General features: G+C 40.6%; 1 protein-coding gene across 2 annotated transcripts; it reads right to left on the bottom strand.

The window, feature by feature from the left end:
* On the bottom strand, positions 1 to 16,431 carry Rsph4a (radial spoke head component 4A). 2 transcript variants are annotated; one of them, XM_005073280.4, is made up of 6 exons: positions 15,627 to 16,431; positions 12,563 to 12,797; positions 5,517 to 6,269; positions 3,569 to 3,716; positions 2,365 to 2,482; positions 1 to 1,594 (listed from the first exon to the last, which is right to left on the bottom strand). In XM_005073280.4, the coding sequence occupies exons 1-6, from the start codon at positions 16,307 to 16,309 to the stop codon at positions 1,357 to 1,359; spliced, it is 2,175 nt and encodes a 724-aa protein (XP_005073337.1). In that variant the 5' UTR covers positions 16,310 to 16,431; the 3' UTR covers positions 1 to 1,356. The 2 variants fall into 2 exon arrangements, with proteins under 2 accessions (XP_005073337.1, XP_012971195.1); XM_013115741.3 differs by lacking the exon at positions 3,569 to 3,716 and having other exon boundaries at positions 1,430 to 1,594.
* Positions 16,432 to 16,642: the final 211 nt, after the last annotated feature.

The raw sequence follows: 16,642 nt of genomic DNA, 5'->3' as shown, positions 1-16,642 counted from the left end.
TAAAATTTAAAATGACTTTAATGAGAATGTTTTAGAGTGGTAGAGAATGTCAGTCTGTCCCGTCTCTGTGTAATTATTTTTCCACCAACTAGTTTAGGTGAGCAGGAAGTTTAATGGAAAGGTTGTGGAAAACAGAAACTCTAAACTTTGAATACCCTTACAACTTTTATTCCATTTTGGATTTGTGAGTGTTCCTCCAGGAAAAAGAATGGATACACATGCATACATATTTGCATACACATTCTCTGTGTGTGTGTGGGGGGGTTGTGTGTGCGCACACGCACGTGCACACGCCTGCGAGTGTGTGGTACCCATGGAGGTCAGAAGAAGGCATTGGAACTGATGGTTTTAAGCTACCATGTGGATGCTGGGAACTGAACCCAGATCCTCTGCAACAGCAACAGGTGCTCTTAACCACTGAGCCATCTCTCCAGCCCCTGGTTATCAATGTTTTAAGCTCCATATCCCTTGGCACTCAAAATCTAGACATTTCCAAGAAGCATCGTGAACTATAACTTTTAATACTTGACATATTAGAAATTAAATTTGAGCATTGTGGTTCACACCTGTAACCCCAGCACTTGGGAGGCAGGGGCAAGTAGATTTCTGTGAGTCCGAGAACAGCCTGGCCTACAATAGTGAGCTCCAGGACAGCAAGAGCTACATAGTGAAATCCTGTCAAAGAGAGGAAAAAAATTACTGATCTCTTTTCAAATCAGGATTACTTAAGTGTTAATTACCTTAATTGTAGGTATTTTTACAGTGGTGATGTGATCACATGAATTTTTGGGACATCCAGTGGGCAACTTTTGTAACTACCAGCAGTTCTATATATGAAGTCTCCAATTTGACATTTTTAAAAGGTTTGTGATTTTTCAAGACATGGTCTTCCTATGTAGCCCTTGCTGTCCTGGAACTCAATAGACCAGGTTGGCCTTGGATTCAAAGAGATCTTCCGTACTTTGCCTTCCAAGTGCTGGGATTAAAGGTGTGTTTCACCACTAGTAGCTTTTAACATATTTTTAAAGACTTATTTTTATGTGTGTGATCATGCATGCATGCATATGTGTAGTGCCTTTGGAGAGTACAAGAGGACATTGGATTTCCTAGACTCGAGCACCTAATTTAAGTGCTGGGAACTGAACTCCTGTCCTCATCAAGAGCAAAGTTTTTCTTAACCACTGAGCCATTTCTCCACACCGTCCTCATTTGATAACTTTAAAGGACTGATATTTTGCACCATCATTTCCAACATGTATATATATGTTTCCAGTATATATGTGTGTATATATAAAATCAGTCCCCCATAAAAGATTTGTGTGTGTTCGTGCCCCATAAGACTGGGCTACTTTTGTGTTAGTCATCATTGTCTTCATCTTCATCTTCATCTTCAGTTTCTTCATTCTCCTCAGCTGAAAGTACACTAGCCTCTTGTGTAGTCCTGAAAGCCTGTTCCTCATCCACACTGGGATCATCCATTTCTGTAATTTCTGGTCCACTGGGATATTCTTGATAGACTGGTGGCAGGCCTGGGGGTGTGTAATTCTCCACACTATACTTATGACCCCAACCTATGTAGAAATTTTCAAACTTCCTGTAAGTGAAAAGAAAATAAAGCCATATCTCTTAAGAAAAGTTGACCCATTTATAGTAATAGTGTATTGTTACTATATCTTGGAACCATGTTTTTTTAAAAACAAGACATTTAAAATGCTGCAGCAGTCTTCTTGATCTAATTCCCTTGAAAGTGATTACCTAATAAAACATTTTAAATATCTTCTAGCAAAATGCTCATCAAAATAATGTCTAATTCAATTGCATCTTAAACTCTCCACTCACTTAGTGAGTGATGTAAAACCATGTCCAATATAGACACTAAGCAAGGCTAGCACTTTGAAAGCCAAATGCTTATGTTAATGTGCTTTCAATGTATCCTTTGTTTCTGTCTAAAGTTTCTGATGCAAACTGAGCATACACAGAGTCATTCCTATCTAGGATTTAAATCCCAAACCCTGTTATTTATGACCTTCAGCTAAACATGTCTCAAAACGTATCTGTCTTCCTTCCTGAATTGTGATTTTAGATTGAATGTGCTTGGAAATGCAGTGCTTACAACCCAGTAAACTCAGGAGTGACTCAGCCTTGGATAAATATATGGGCTCCCTGAACAAAGTCATCATTTTTCCATCCTTTTCCAGGAAGGTGGTTTGAAATGGATTTCTATGTTCTGTTCACCTGCCCTGAGTAAATAAATCCTTTCCCAGCTTTATGTCCTGATGGTTGCTTCGATTTTGCACTCACCAAACTATAAGCTGTTGAGTTTGGTTTGGTTTCATATAGCTTTGTAAGTGGCCAGATACTTACTTGCCATTGGAAAAGGCATATGCTCCAGGCCAAAGATTAGATCGAAGGACAGCAATAGCATACTGTGGAATGAGAACTGAGGACAGTCGTGTTGTCCAAGAGGGTATATTTTGAATATCTGAAACCCAATGAGAAAGTTACAAGCTTAGGTCTAAAATAGACAAGAATCTACTGGTAACTGAAGTGATTTTTATAAATGTAGAATAATCATCATTTGCTGTAAAAATTAAGAATATTTTACTAGTGTTCTTGACCAATATAATTTTAAGCATATATATGCATAGTACACACACATATATATACATTTATATCACATGTAAATATATAACAAACATATGTATAAACACTTTTGCAACAGAGCCTTTGCTAAAGGAGAAGTTTGTGTAACCAGAGGGAATAGTTTTGATAACCAAAGGAAGGGCAGTTCATTACTATGGAAAAGTTGCAAGCAAAACAGAGTAGCAAAGAAACAATACGGAGACAAGTGTAGATTAGAGTTCTTGGACCCCAGACTGATGGTTGAGAGGCCAGCATGTGACTGATCCAGACCGCCCTGAATGTGGTGTCAGTGAGGAGGCCTCAGCAATCTCTGGGGCCTTGGATAGTAGATCAGTGTTTACCATGGCATATGAATGAACTTTGGGAGCCCATTCCATATGGAGGGAACCTCTCTCAGCCTGGACACATGGGGGAGGGTCTAAACTATGGAGATTCCCCCACGGAGGGCCTCACCCTCCCTGGGAATGGCGTGGGGTTTGGGTGGGGGGTTGGTGGATTGGTAGAGGGGCAAGGGAGGAGGGGAGGGAGAGGGAGCTGGGATGGACATATGAAGCAAGCTTGTTTCTAATTTAAATAAAAAATATATTGAGAAAGAAAAGAAGACAAATCTAGAACATGTAACATTTTACTGTAGTTATGCCATGTATTTGTGTAAGACATGAATGATATCAACTTTTTCAGTTATTTGCAGCCTGTCCATGTTTCCTCTGTGTGCAACTCCTTCGGCCTCTTTTTTTTTTTTTCTTAAAGGATGTTAGTATAGCCAAAAGCATTCTTGATTCCCACCCTTACAGAACCAGGAAGGAGAGAAGGGATGGGACCTAGCTCTCTGCCCTACTTTTAGGGTTCCCAAGGTTGAATGTTTACCACACAATGTGCGTAATACATAGTTCATGCGTCCTCATTGGCAGTTGTTTAAAGTTACCTAAATCTTCAGAGATCGGTGTCAAAAGAGGAGGCCCCACTTCCTGTTCTATGTAGTCAGGCTCTTCTCCCTTTTCTTCTTTGTCTTCATCTTCTTCCTCTTCCTCCTCCTCGTTTTTTTGTATAGGGTTGAACCAAGTACAGCGACCCTGGAGATGAGCATTGCAAGGTATAATGGATGAATGACAACCTTACAAATGTCAGAATATTCATATTGGTTGGTCATATTGGTTATCAAGATGAGTCCCTCTGTGTCGGGAATTGGCCAACTATTCTGATATAGGGTCACTTTCTATGATTCCCCTGCCTCAGTTTTCACAGTGCTAGGCTTGCCAACACATGCTCCCACACTGAGCTTATTCATTCTGTATACTTTTACCAAGTATGACTTCCATCTGGGTCACTATATTAGCTATTTCAATAATTTTCCATTTCTCGGAGTTAAAGAACTTGAAGGTCTATGCATGCTTTAAAATGGGCAGAATTGTAATGGAAATGGCAGTAATGCATTTTACTAGTTTGCAATACTTTATATAAATGAAATAAATGGTGATATTTTTCTAAAAACACTTTTTCATTTCTTTTGAAGTGTTCTGATTGATTTTATTGATATGTTATTTTGGGTTAGAAATCATCAGAAAGGTTTTAAGATCACTTAACATTTTAAAATTCAATCATTAAAGCCAGGCATGGTAGCACACACATTTAATTCAAGTATTCAGGAGGCAGAAGCAGGCAGATCTCTGTGAGTTCAAGGCTAGCCTGTTCTACATAGGCTAGTCAGGAATGCATAATCAGACTCTGCACACACACCCACACGCACACACGCACACACATACATCTTTTTAAAAGGTGTATGTGTCTGTATGCAGGTGTCCATGGAAGTCAGAAGAAGACATCATATATCCTAGAGCTGGAGTTGCAGGCCATTGTGAGCCGCCTGTCAAGGGTACTGGAACCGAACCTGTGTCTTCTGGAAGAACAGCAAGCACTCATGTCCTGTTCCTATACTTTCTTATTTATGGAACATTCCTAAAATAGAGACACTGTAAGACAATGCCACAACAGTCCTGGTGAAATAGTTTATAATGGTACATATCTGGCCTTCACAGTACTTTTTGCTTGTTTGTTTTTGTTTTTGTTTTTTTGTGACAGGGTTTCTCTGTGTAGTCCTAACTGTCCTGGAACTCACTTTGTAGAACAGGCCGACCTCAAATTAACAGAAATCCACCTGCCTTTGTCTCCTGAGTGCTGGGATTAAAGGTGTGTGTCACCATCACCTGGCTATTGTACTTTTTTTAGTATTAATTTTTATTATCATCTAGTAACTGACAAAATAATGTTTTATTATGAGGTTTATGTTCAAGTATATAATATATTTAGCACCCATTGGCTTCTTTTGTATCCACTTCCAATGCTAATTATTAATAATAACAAATTTTTAAATGTGATGAGACTGGGATCCTAATTGCTCAGGTTATCTAGAGTACTCAGGAGTACTTATCTCTATGGAAGTGAAGATTTTCTACTCAAGATGCAAGAGTGTGTTTCGGGGGAAGGGCTCTGGGTCCTTTGTCGCCCACCTCACTCTGTAATGAATTAGCTAAGGTTGTTTTACCATTTCTCCCACCCTGTCTGCCTCAATCCCTCACTGTAAAATAAATGTAATCCTGCAACCTTCATGGGGTTGTGGTGAGGATCGATCGAATCACAGGTACTTACATCCATAATTGATTATATTTAGTGCATTTGACACAGAGCCTCTATATAACCACTGTTCAAAAGTAGTTTTCATTTCTGTAGTAATCTTTTAGTGTTCTTGATGTAAAAGCTTCATGTACAATAAAAGTAATGTTGACAAATTAATGCACATCAATATGTAAACTGTAACAGATCATTTGAGAACACGTGTAAATCTAAATCTATGTGCTACCCGAATACTCTCCTACCTGAGGAAGAATGTACTGTACGTGATGGACCCAATTGGATAGAGATTCCACCAGGTCAGTCACTTGGATGCCTTCAAAATCGGGGTTTTCCTCATAGCTGTTTCGACCACCTTCCACCTCTTCTTCTTCTTCTTCTCCTTCCTCTTCACCAAACTGATAAAACCCTAGAGGACTGACGTGGGTCCCTGCTGAAATGCGGGCAATTTGTGCTCTTAAGTAATTGCTTTCATTTCCTGGGAAGGGTGGGTAGCTTATGATGGCCGCATCTAGTCGCCCAGTGAAAAATTTCTTGATTTTTCTTGCAGTAACAATTTGTGCAGGTGTAACTGATGGTAACTTCGTCCATGGCCTTCCAGGTTCATTGCAAACAAAATAGACATACTTGTTGGTACCTGTTCTGTCTTCTTCCTTAGGTATAGCCTGTGGGGCCTTATACAAGGACTTGGGTAATTCATCCTCCTCACCTTCACTGGCTTCACGTTCTCCATCCTCCCTCTCCTCTGCTACCCCTTCCTCTTCCACCTCCTCCTCCTCCTCCTCCTCCTCACCATCACGAAATTCCACTTCAGCAACAATATAGTTCATTTCCAGACCCAGGATCTTGCCCCAGAAGCGGCATCTTTGGATTGGGTGGGTGTCCGTGAGTTGTTTGAGGGCAAGAAACACCCGATAAGTCTCATCTGTCCCCAAACCAACTCCAGCTTGTTCAAAATAATAAGCTGATTCCATCACATTGGGCAGAGAGCTTTCTACCTAGGAAAACAAATATCCATGATTAAAAGTTTATTCATAAGAGGAATGCTTGCCTCTTTTCTGTTGTCTTGATACTAGCTCTACTTTCTCCTCTACTCTTTGTGTATGAAGACATGCATCAACATGTTAATTCCTAAACTTCAGTTCTCCCCTTATATGAAAAGCTTCTTACATCGATTATTTACCATACTCACTGATATGATAGCTATTTTGTGTTATATGACTCTTAGAAGGAACTTAATAATTACTAATGATAAAAATTCAAACCGGGCATAATGGTTCACACATGTAATCCCAGTACTTAGAAGGTAGATCTGTTTGAGTTTGAGGTCAACCTAGCCTGTATAGTTGTATAGTGAGGGATATATATATATATATATGAAGGCTCTATTTGAAAAAATAAGCTTCAACATCATTTTTCATTCAAAAAAAGGGAATAATGCTAAAATAAGATATAGTTTACCTTATAGACACATATTTATATACATCTGTGTTGTTATTTCAAATATGTATTAAATTAATAGTTTTACATGTAAGTTGGGTATATAACAATCTGTATAGTAATATATGCGAAATAATGGAAAGGATAAAAAAGGAAAACTTTTTTGAAGTGCTTGGTATGATCGACACTTTAAATACAAATGTCAGTACTTGACAGGATATAGTAAATAACAACACTCGAAATAATGAAAACAAACATAATTCCATAAAAGAAATATAGGGAAATAAACACGGGGTGCTAAGTAGACAATAGAATAGCATTTACAAAGACCAAAGGGAAGTACCAAGGATCCTTAACTGAAGTGAGATGCTTCTCAGACAGTCTTGACTCACAGGCTGGAGAGAGCAACTACAAGCACTCATCATTCTTACGAATGACTAGCTGTTATTTTTATTTTCCTTTGTGGTGTCAAGGGCTATTGTAAAGGGCGATGGTTCTCTGATTTCTTTCTCAGCCCTTTTATCATCTGTATATAGTAGAGCTACTGATTTTCTCCAACCTTTCCAATACTGTCCTTGAAGTGTTAGCTAGAGAAATACAACAACAAAAGGAGATCAAGGGGATACAAATTGGAAAGGAAGAGGTCAAACTTTCGCTATTTGCAGATGATATGATAGCTTGCATAAGTGATCCAAAAAACTTTACCAGGGACCTCCTACAGCTGATGAATACCTTCATCAAAGTGGCAGGATACAAGATCAACTCAAGAAAATCAACTAAGAAAGAAATCAGAGAAATATCACCCTTTACAATAGCCACAAACAACACAAAATACCTTGGCGTAACGCTAACCAAACAAGTGAAAGATCTGTATCGCAAGAACTTTTAGTCTTTAAAGAAAGAAATTATAGAAGACACCAGAAAATGGAAAGATCTCCCATGCTCTTGGATAGGTAGGATCAACATAGTAGAAATGGCAATCCTACCAAAAGCAATCTGCAGATTCAATGTAATCCCCATTAAAATACCAGCACAATTCTTCACAGACCTTGAAAGAACAATTCTCAACTTTATATGGAAAAACAAGACATCCAGGATAGCCAAAACAACCCTGTTCAACAAGGCAACATCCGGAGGCATCACCATCCCTGACTTTAAGCTGTATTACAGAGTTATAGGCCTGAAAACAGCTTGGTATTGGCTCAAAAATAGACAGATAGACCAATGGAATCGAATTGAACACCCTGATATTAACCCATACATGTGTGAACATCTGATTTTTGACAAAGAAGCTAAAAATATATAATGGAAAAAAGAAAGCATCTTCAGCAAATGGTGCTGGCATAACTGGATGCTGGCATGTAGAAGAATGTGCATAGATCCATGCCTATCGCCATGCACAAAACTTAAGTCCAAATAGATCAAAGACCTCAACATAAATCCAACCATACTGAACCTGTTAGAAGAGAAAGTGGGAGGCACCCTTGAATGAATTGTTACAGGAGACTGCTTCCTGATCATAACTCCAGTAGTACAGACACTAAGATTGACGATTAATAAATGTGACCTCCTGACACTGAGAAGCTTCTGTAAGGCAAAGGACACAGTCAGCAAGACAAAAATGCAACCCACAGATTGGGAAAAGATATTCACTAACCCCACATCTGATAGAGGGCTGATCTCCAAAATTTACAAAGAACTCAAGAAGCAAGTCTCCAAAACAACAAAGGATCCAATCAAAATATGGGGTACAGAACTAAATAGAGAATTCTCAGTAGAGGAGTCTAAAATGGCTGAGAGACCCTTAAGAAAGTGCTCAACATCCCTAGCCATCCAGGAAATGCAAATTAAAACAACTCTGAGATAACCGTCTTACTCCTGTCAGAATGGCTAAAATAAAAAACTCCAATGACAGTTTATGCTGGAGAGGATGTGGAGAAAGGGGAACACTCCTCCACTGCTGGTGGGAGTGCCGACTTGTACAGCCACTTTGGAAATCAGTATGGAGATTCCTCAGGAAAATGGGACTCAGTCTGCCACAAGACCCAGCAATTCCACTCTTAGGCATATACCCAAAAGATGCACATTCATACAACAAGGATGTCTGTTTAACTATATTCATATATTATTTGTAATAGCTAGATCCTGGAAGCAACCTATATGCCCCTCAACTGAAGAATGGATAGAGAAAATGTGGTACATTTACACAATGGAGTACTATTCAGCAGAAAAAAACAATGGAATCTTGAAATTTTCAGGTAAATGGCTGGCACTAGAAGAAACCATCCTGAGTGAGGCAACCCAGTCACAAAAAGAGAAGCATGGTATGTACTCACTCATTTATGAATTTTAGACATGAATCAGGGGAGTGCCAGCATACAATCCCATTGCCCGAGAATGTGGGAAACAGAACCTTCATCCAGCGACTAATGAAAGCAGAGGCAGATACCCACAGATAAATTCTGAACTAAACTCTTGGAATCCAGTGTCAGAAATGGAGAACTGATGGGCAAAGGAGTTAAGACTGGGCTGGTTTAACCCACAATAACAGTTGACCTGAACAAGGGGGAGCTCTTGGACCCCAGATTGATGCCTGTGTGGAAAGCATGGGACTGACCTGACCCCTTGAATGTGGGTGTCAGTGAGGAGGCCTGGGTAATCTATGGGGCCTTGGGTAGTATTTATCCCTGGCATGCAAATAGACTTTGAGTGCCCATGCCACAATGAGGGATGCTCTCTCAGCCTGGACTCTTGAAGGAGGGCCTAGACCCTACCCTGGATGACACGACAGACTCTGGAGATCCACCATGGAGGACCTCACCCTCCCTGGGGATCAGAGTGGAGATTGGGTGAGGGACTGGGAGGCCTGGTGGGGAGGGATAAGGAGGAGGGGAGGGGGAGGGAGGAGGGGAGGGAGAGGGGTCTGGGAGTGACATGTGAAACAAACTTGTTTCTCACTTTAATTTAAAAAAGGAAGAGAAACAAAGATAAATATAAAGACATTTTGGGTTTTTTGTTTGTTTGCTTGTTCGGTTGTTTGAGACAGGTCTTAGTGCATAGCCCTGGCTGGCCTAGACCTCACTCTGTAGTCCAGGCTGGCCTTGAACTCACAGAGATCTATCTGCCTTTGCATCCAAGAGATGGGATTAAAAGCCACCTGGCCTGGCTACTATAATATCTTTTAAAATCCTCACCAGTGTCACAAGATTGCAAAATTCTTTCCCTGTAGAGTGTCACTTGCTCTTGGTCCTGCCCACTTATCTACATCGTCATGGGGTCAGAAGCACAGCTGTGGAGGTGGAAGGATAATTTACTGGAGTTGGTACTGTCCTTAAGCATGTAGGTTCCAGGACTGAACCCAGCCAGGCCTTTAGGCCTGACAGCAGGAGCCCTTACTCTCTTTCTGGACCCAGATGGGAAGTTGTGCTCTTCATCCCGTAACTCAGCCCCTGCATTCCATGGTTGCTGGCCTGAACCTTCATAAGAAGATGCTTGGTCAAGAGCGGTTGGGCTCCAGACCCAAAACAGCTGGGTGTCTTCTCACTCACCTCCTATATCGGGATGTAGAACCTGACCTAGTGAAGCTGCTTTAGACAGCTGGGAGCCCCGTCCCTATATGTAATACTGACATTTCTTTATGAAGCTATCCCTGAGACTGTCTGCCATCTGCTTTGTCCCCACATACTGAATGTTTCCACAGTTCTCATGGATGTATCTGAACCATGCCACTCTGTGAAGCAGCCTGGTATCAGCTCCTTACTCCTATCACAGGTTCCTTCCATCCAAGGACTCTGGGTCTCGTTGCAACAGGCAGCATTTCTGCTGCACCAAGGTGTATTTGAGGGTGCGGCCAAGCCCTTGTCTTTATTGCCTTTCCCTGCAGGATTCTATTTTGAAAATGATTCATTTGAAATATGTTTTAAATGGGTGTTGTTAATAGAACATGGGAGGCCAGAATTGTTAAGTATATGGACTCTTAGGAAAAAGGATGTTATTTAGAAATATTTGAAGTTCAAATTTTTGTGAGGCTTTTACTCAATACTATTTAACTCCTGCCTTCTGTTACCAATTCTTTCTCCAAATATTTTCACCAACTTGACTATCAAGAATTTCTAAAGAATTTTATTCCTAACCAATTGTACTTTGAACCGTGGTTAAGCTATGTAAAATATCAAGGCAAATGATGCTTACTGTAAACACACACACACACACACACACACACACACACACACACACACACGTAAGAAGTGACAATAGAAGTGCTTTTAAGTTTTGAACTTAATTTAAAAGAAAATATGCAACTTGATTTAAAGCTTTTAATTATAGGCACATATCCCTTTATGGTGACACTTTTGAAGGAATTTCATTCAGCAAGTTAGTCTGCAAATATCATGGAATGAGCTTCTTTAAGCCTATGTGATATATCCTCCTAAACACTCAGTATATATAACAGCGTACTTACCTTAAAATCATTTTAATCTTTATGTGTATTGGTATTTTTGCTTGCATGGTTGTGTATCTCATGCATGTGTTAGATCTCCCTGGAATGGAGGTGTGGTTGTGAACCTTCATGTAGGCATGCTTGGAATCAAATTCAGGTCCTCTGGAAGAGTAGCCAGTGCCCATAACCACTGAGCCCTTTCTCCAGCCTCCTACCCCATCTTTTAAGAAAGAATCTCTTTATGACTACATTGATGACCTGGAGTTCACTTAGTAGACCAGACTAGCCTTGAACTCAAACACATCTGTCTGCCCTGATCCTGCCAAATGCTAGGATTAAAAGCATTCTCTACAATATCCAGACTGTGTTTGCTTTTAAATAAGGCTTTCTCACCGCGGCAGGTTTGCTCACGGAACCATCACCACAAAAGCGTAACATAGTCTTTTGTACCTCATTTCACAACACTACCTTCTCTAGGAGTTTCTCATATTTTCACATTTTACTGGGGTTAGATTTTCTAATGTTTTTCAGGACTAAGGTTCTTTGTATCAGAGAAAATGATTTCTTCATATTTCTTGTTGTTGAAATGTCCTGGAATAGATATGGATTTATGGCTGCTTTTTAAGTATTCACCGAATAATGAGTCTATGATGGTGTGATTAAGAATGTTCTCCATTGACTAGTATATTTGAATGCTTATTCATCAGGGAGTGGAACTCTTTGAAAGGAGTAGGTGTGACTTTGTCTGAGGAAGTGTGTCACTGAGAGTGGGTTTTGAGATGTCAAAGCCCATGTCAGATCTAAGCTCTCTCTTGGCCGGTGGATCAGGTTGTAGTTCTGATCTACTGCTCTAGCACCGTGTGTGCTGCCATGGTTTCTGTCATGATGATAATGGACTAAACCTCTGAAACTGTAAGCAAGACCATAACTAAATGGGTTTCTTTATGAGTTGTTCATGGTGTCTCTTCACAGCAATAGAACGGTGACTAAGAATGGATCCATCCACTGAGACTGGAATGCCATCTTTAATTATGCACCAAATAGTGACTTTCTAGAAAATGACAGACATCATGTATGACAAATGTCCTATAAAAGGATGAAAAATTTCATACCAGCTACTGACATGGAACTGACCATATGATCATAGTGGAATGCATTGATTAGAAAAGGCCTGAAGGCATGTAATAAAAGTCTGATTCAAATACTATTTACAACTGCTATAAGAGGAGTTGGCATGCATAAGCAAACGTCTTCATTCCTGAGATTCCAGGGTTCATCAGTAGCATCACGATCTGTGGTAATCACTTACTACTATTTACAGAGCTATAAGATGTATGTTCATAAAAACCCCACCCTTCCCTGAGACTCCAATGCTCATTAACGGTGTTGAGATAGTTGGCGATCACTTACAATTTCCTCCTCCAGTTCTGGATCAGCGCCTTCCAACTGTCCCTGGAGAAAAAGAGCCTTTTGCTTCTCTGCTATTTCATATGCTGGAAGCATCTCATTTTCATTGTGGAGTGTATCTAATTTTTTATTAAAATTTGCCATTTTCACATCTTTGCTTATATTTTCAATGATGTCAACAGCATCTGCAGGACGTTCATCTAATATCACGGTCAACACATTGGAAAGATGATCATATCTATTCAAACAGAGAACATCATGAACACTTAAGTTTTTCTTTCATGCAAATTCAGTTGGGTTTTAGGGAAGTTAAAAATTTGAAATCTTAAGAGATTTTGAAGATAAGCTAATTTCTGCCACCCCAGATAGAATCTACTCCAGAATTTTCTTTAGTAAATCTTCTAATATGATGTGGATATTTAAGTTAGTAGATATATAATACACATCAGCTATTTCACTTTTCATTTCTGAAATTGAAATCTCTTAGCTATATACTAACAGTGATGAGCATTTTCACTTTTACCTTAATTATTTTCTGTTCCCCATCCTTGCCTTCACCAATATAATATAATCTGATATCCAAATCCTATTAATTCTTTATTAATTTTATTAAGATTAATTTTTGACAAAGAAGCTAAAATATAAAATGGAGAAAAGAAAACATATTCAACTGGTGTGCTTAACCACTAAGCCCTCTCTCCAGCCCCTACATCACATTTTAAAATTTAAGAAACAATTTGCTTCAATGTTTCTAGGCTCCTAAAGAAAGCATTTCATATTGTCATCCACCCACATACAGTTAAAAAACAAGCCATCGGCTTATTTGCTTCTTCCCTTTGTTTTAGGCTGTTTTTGTTAGTTCTTGGAGAATTTTATGTGTTTTGACTATATTTACCTTCCCTCTCCCAGTTCTTCCCAGATCCAGATCCACCCACCCAACTTTGTGTCCTGTTTTGTTTATTCCATCAAGGCCAATTCATGCTACCCAGATATTCTTAGATGTGTGGCCTTCCTCTGGAGCGATGACTATAACATTCTGTGTCACTGCATTTCACAATTAAGTTAGCATAGCTGCATTTACCCTGCCATTAATTAATCATAATTTGTTCATAACTCACAGTCTATAGTTTTCAAGCATCAGATTTTATAGGGACCACATAGGATTTGCACACTACTGTATACTTAATCTCCTGGCACAATACTGATTCACAGAATAAGGATAGATGGATGGATGGATGGATGGATAGATGGATGGATGGATGGATAGATGGGGAAATAGGGCAAGGCCTCTAGCCTATGCCGCCTGAGAATCTATTTCCAATGTCATCAAAATCTACTGCATTGCCTCCTATTTTGTTAGTAAACACTGAGTGACAGCTGAATAAGAAATGAGGAAAATAAACACCAGCTCCATGAGATCCAAGGGCACCCATATTCATAAGCACACACACACACATAGGTGCATAATTTAAAAAAAGATCTTTGTTATGACCTGGAGTGATGTAGTGATTAAGAGTACTTGCTGCCCTTTGGGAGGACTGGAGTTGGGTTTCCAGGACTCACATGCACCCACACTGTATCTGGAAGAAATAGCCTCTAGTTCTTGGTGCTATTTACTCATATTTTGGAGCCTGAAGATCCCTAGTGGGAGGACCAGGCATTAAAATATACGTTCATAAACATTTATAAAATTATAAATGTCACAAAGTGCCATGAAATACAAGAACACACTCCTTCAAGAGAGTTCCATGGCAGTTGAGTTCCAAAGGGTCAGGAGCTAACTAGGCAAAGACTAAGGGACAGAGTCTTTGCAGCAGAGGGATCATGGGAACTGACTATTTCTTGTGACCGGAGAAGAGCAATGAGAAATGAAACAATGAGTAATGAGAATCAAGCAAATTTAGTTATCCATGGGTTTTTGAGTCAGGTCCTTCATATTAAAAAAGAATGATTTGATTTGATGCTTTCTTTTTTAAAAAATAATTTATTAACATTAAAAAATATATGGGTGTTTTGCCTGCAAGTAAGTCTGCAACTGGTGTGTGCTTGATGCCAGGGAGGCCGGAAGAGGGCTTCAGAACTCTTGAAACTAGACTTACAGACAGGTATGAATTATGAATTGAACCCGGGTTTTCTAAACGATTAGCCAGTACTCTTTGTCACTGACCATCTCTTCAGTCCCCATTTGATATTTTTGAACCTTGCTTCTAGACATAAAATTCATTGATGGTTATGTAATCCTTGAAGCAAAAATGTCTAGAAACCTACCCTACTATGAGTTCTCATATTAAAGCTGCAATGACATGTGAAGAACATACCGGGGCAGTTAGTTATCACTTGTTTAAAGAGAGACTAGAATGTTTTTAAAGTAGCCAGATTTTCCGGTTTCCTGTAGATTAGAGGGCATACAACTTTCGGTGCTCACATCATAGGACACCTCTAAGAAAACCAGGATGGGTGGCCACCCCAGCACTGGCCTGGCACTGAACATAAAGTCAAGTTACACAAATCCTGGAATGGTTACAAGAGGAGACACTGTCAATGTAGGCAAATACATTTCACAAGCATCCTGGGTAGATGCTTGGATTTCATGACTTTATCACTACTTGTAAGTCAAGGATAAACAAACCAAACAGCAACAAGACCCAAACCAAACAAAAAATACCTGAACTATGTGACTAGGGTCTTCAAGACCTAAAAGAATAGTCAGCAGTGACCTGGATTTAAGTGTTTGGTACAGTTATCTCACTAATTCACTTTCCTTGTATTTCTTCTCTTTTGTTTGTTTTTGAGACAGGGTCCCACTGTGTTGCCCTGGCTGACCTGACACTTTCTGTGTAGACCAGGCTGTGTAAACCGGAGATCTGTCTGCCTCTGCCTTCCCACCCAGGTCCTGAGATTGAAGGCCTATGCCACCACATCCATAACTTTTCTTTTTCCAAATGAAAGCCTTTCCGATTCTATCTCCTTTGGTCTCCAACACATTTTTACAGAGACACTCCCCTCACTCTGCCCCTGCCCTGCTTTGTCAACCTGTCCTTTCTTCCACCCCCCCAGTGATACTTACAGGTTTAAACCAGACTGGCTGCTGGTACTCAGCAGGTATGCCTTTGCATTCTGAATGGCCACCTCAAGCATACTGGGGGTGGCTTCATTGGCCCCAAACTCAGGCTGGTCTGGATCACAGTTACTGCCTGAGTCTTCCTCCTGTAAAAGGTCGAATCTCAGCCCTTTGGGCTTGGGCTTGTCACGACTGGCATTCTCTGGCCCACGCAGGTCAGCCTGGGGTGGCTGAGACCGGGGGAGGGCGTTTTCCTCTGATTGGCTCGTGTAGTGAGAAGTTAATTGTCTTGCAGCAGCAGCAGATGGGTCCCAGGGATCAGAATGAGTTGTCACAGCAGCATCAGGAATCCCACTAGGGACCCTCTCTGCCGGTGGTGAAGCCACACGGTCCTGCGGAAATGCAATCAGGGGAGGAGTGGAAGGAAATTCAGGAGGGAGCAGAGGAGGGGAGGATGGCGCCCCTGGTCCGGTGAGGTCTCCCAGAGAGACGCTGGCTCTAGACTGGCGGCCCCAAGAGGGACTCATTCTGCTATGAGGTTCATTGTCTGATCTTTGTTCCTCTTCCCCGCACTCAGGAGCAGGGAGACCAGGATCCTGGGGAGAAGCTGCTGGCGCTCCTTCCCATGGCGTCTCTGTTTCTTCTGGCTCTTGGTTTTCTCTTTCTTGGTTCAGAGTAGAGTTTTCCATAGGCGGCAAGAAATAAAAAAGCTCTAGCTAAAAGGAGAGTTGAGTTATGGAAGGAAGCAATATGTGGCTTTACTGAGATCTAAGCGATCAACTTCTGGGCCCTACAAGCAGCTCAGGTTGCAGCGTCCTGTCTCCATAGCAACCCCAGGCTGGCCTTCTCTATGGGGAAAAAAAAATCAAGCAGCCCTGTCACTAGGGTTCTAGGGAGGAGACTAAGACAAAAAGCTGTAACTTTGTGATTTGGTGAAGTTTCTGTCCTTCTGCCTAGCTCAGTCAATCCGAACTCGACCCTTTCGGTTTTGTTTTAGAAACCCGGGACCTGCAAATCCTCTG

The sequence above is a fragment of the Mesocricetus auratus genome, unplaced genomic scaffold (assembly GCF_017639785.1).
Source record: "Mesocricetus auratus isolate SY011 unplaced genomic scaffold, BCM_Maur_2.0 Super-Scaffold_100018, whole genome shotgun sequence".
NCBI lineage: Eukaryota > Metazoa > Chordata > Mammalia > Rodentia > Cricetidae > Mesocricetus > Mesocricetus auratus.
The sequence above is the reverse complement of the archived record's forward strand: the minus strand, read 5'-3'. Positions and strand labels throughout refer to the sequence as shown.

Excerpts from the sequence above, each read along its gene's own strand:
- Rsph4a (XM_005073280.4), bottom strand. The coding sequence starts at position 16,309 with ATGGAAAACTCTACTCTGAACCAAGAAAGAGAAAACCAAGAGCCAGAA. Across the intron at positions 2,483-3,568 it reads ACCGATCTCTGAAGATTTAG|ATATTCAAAATATACCCTCT; the intron begins GTAACTTTAAAC and ends ATTGGGTTTCAG. Across the intron at positions 1,595-2,364 it reads TATGCCTTTTCCAATGGCAA|GAAGTTTGAAAATTTCTACA; the intron begins GTAAGTATCTGG and ends TTTCACTTACAG.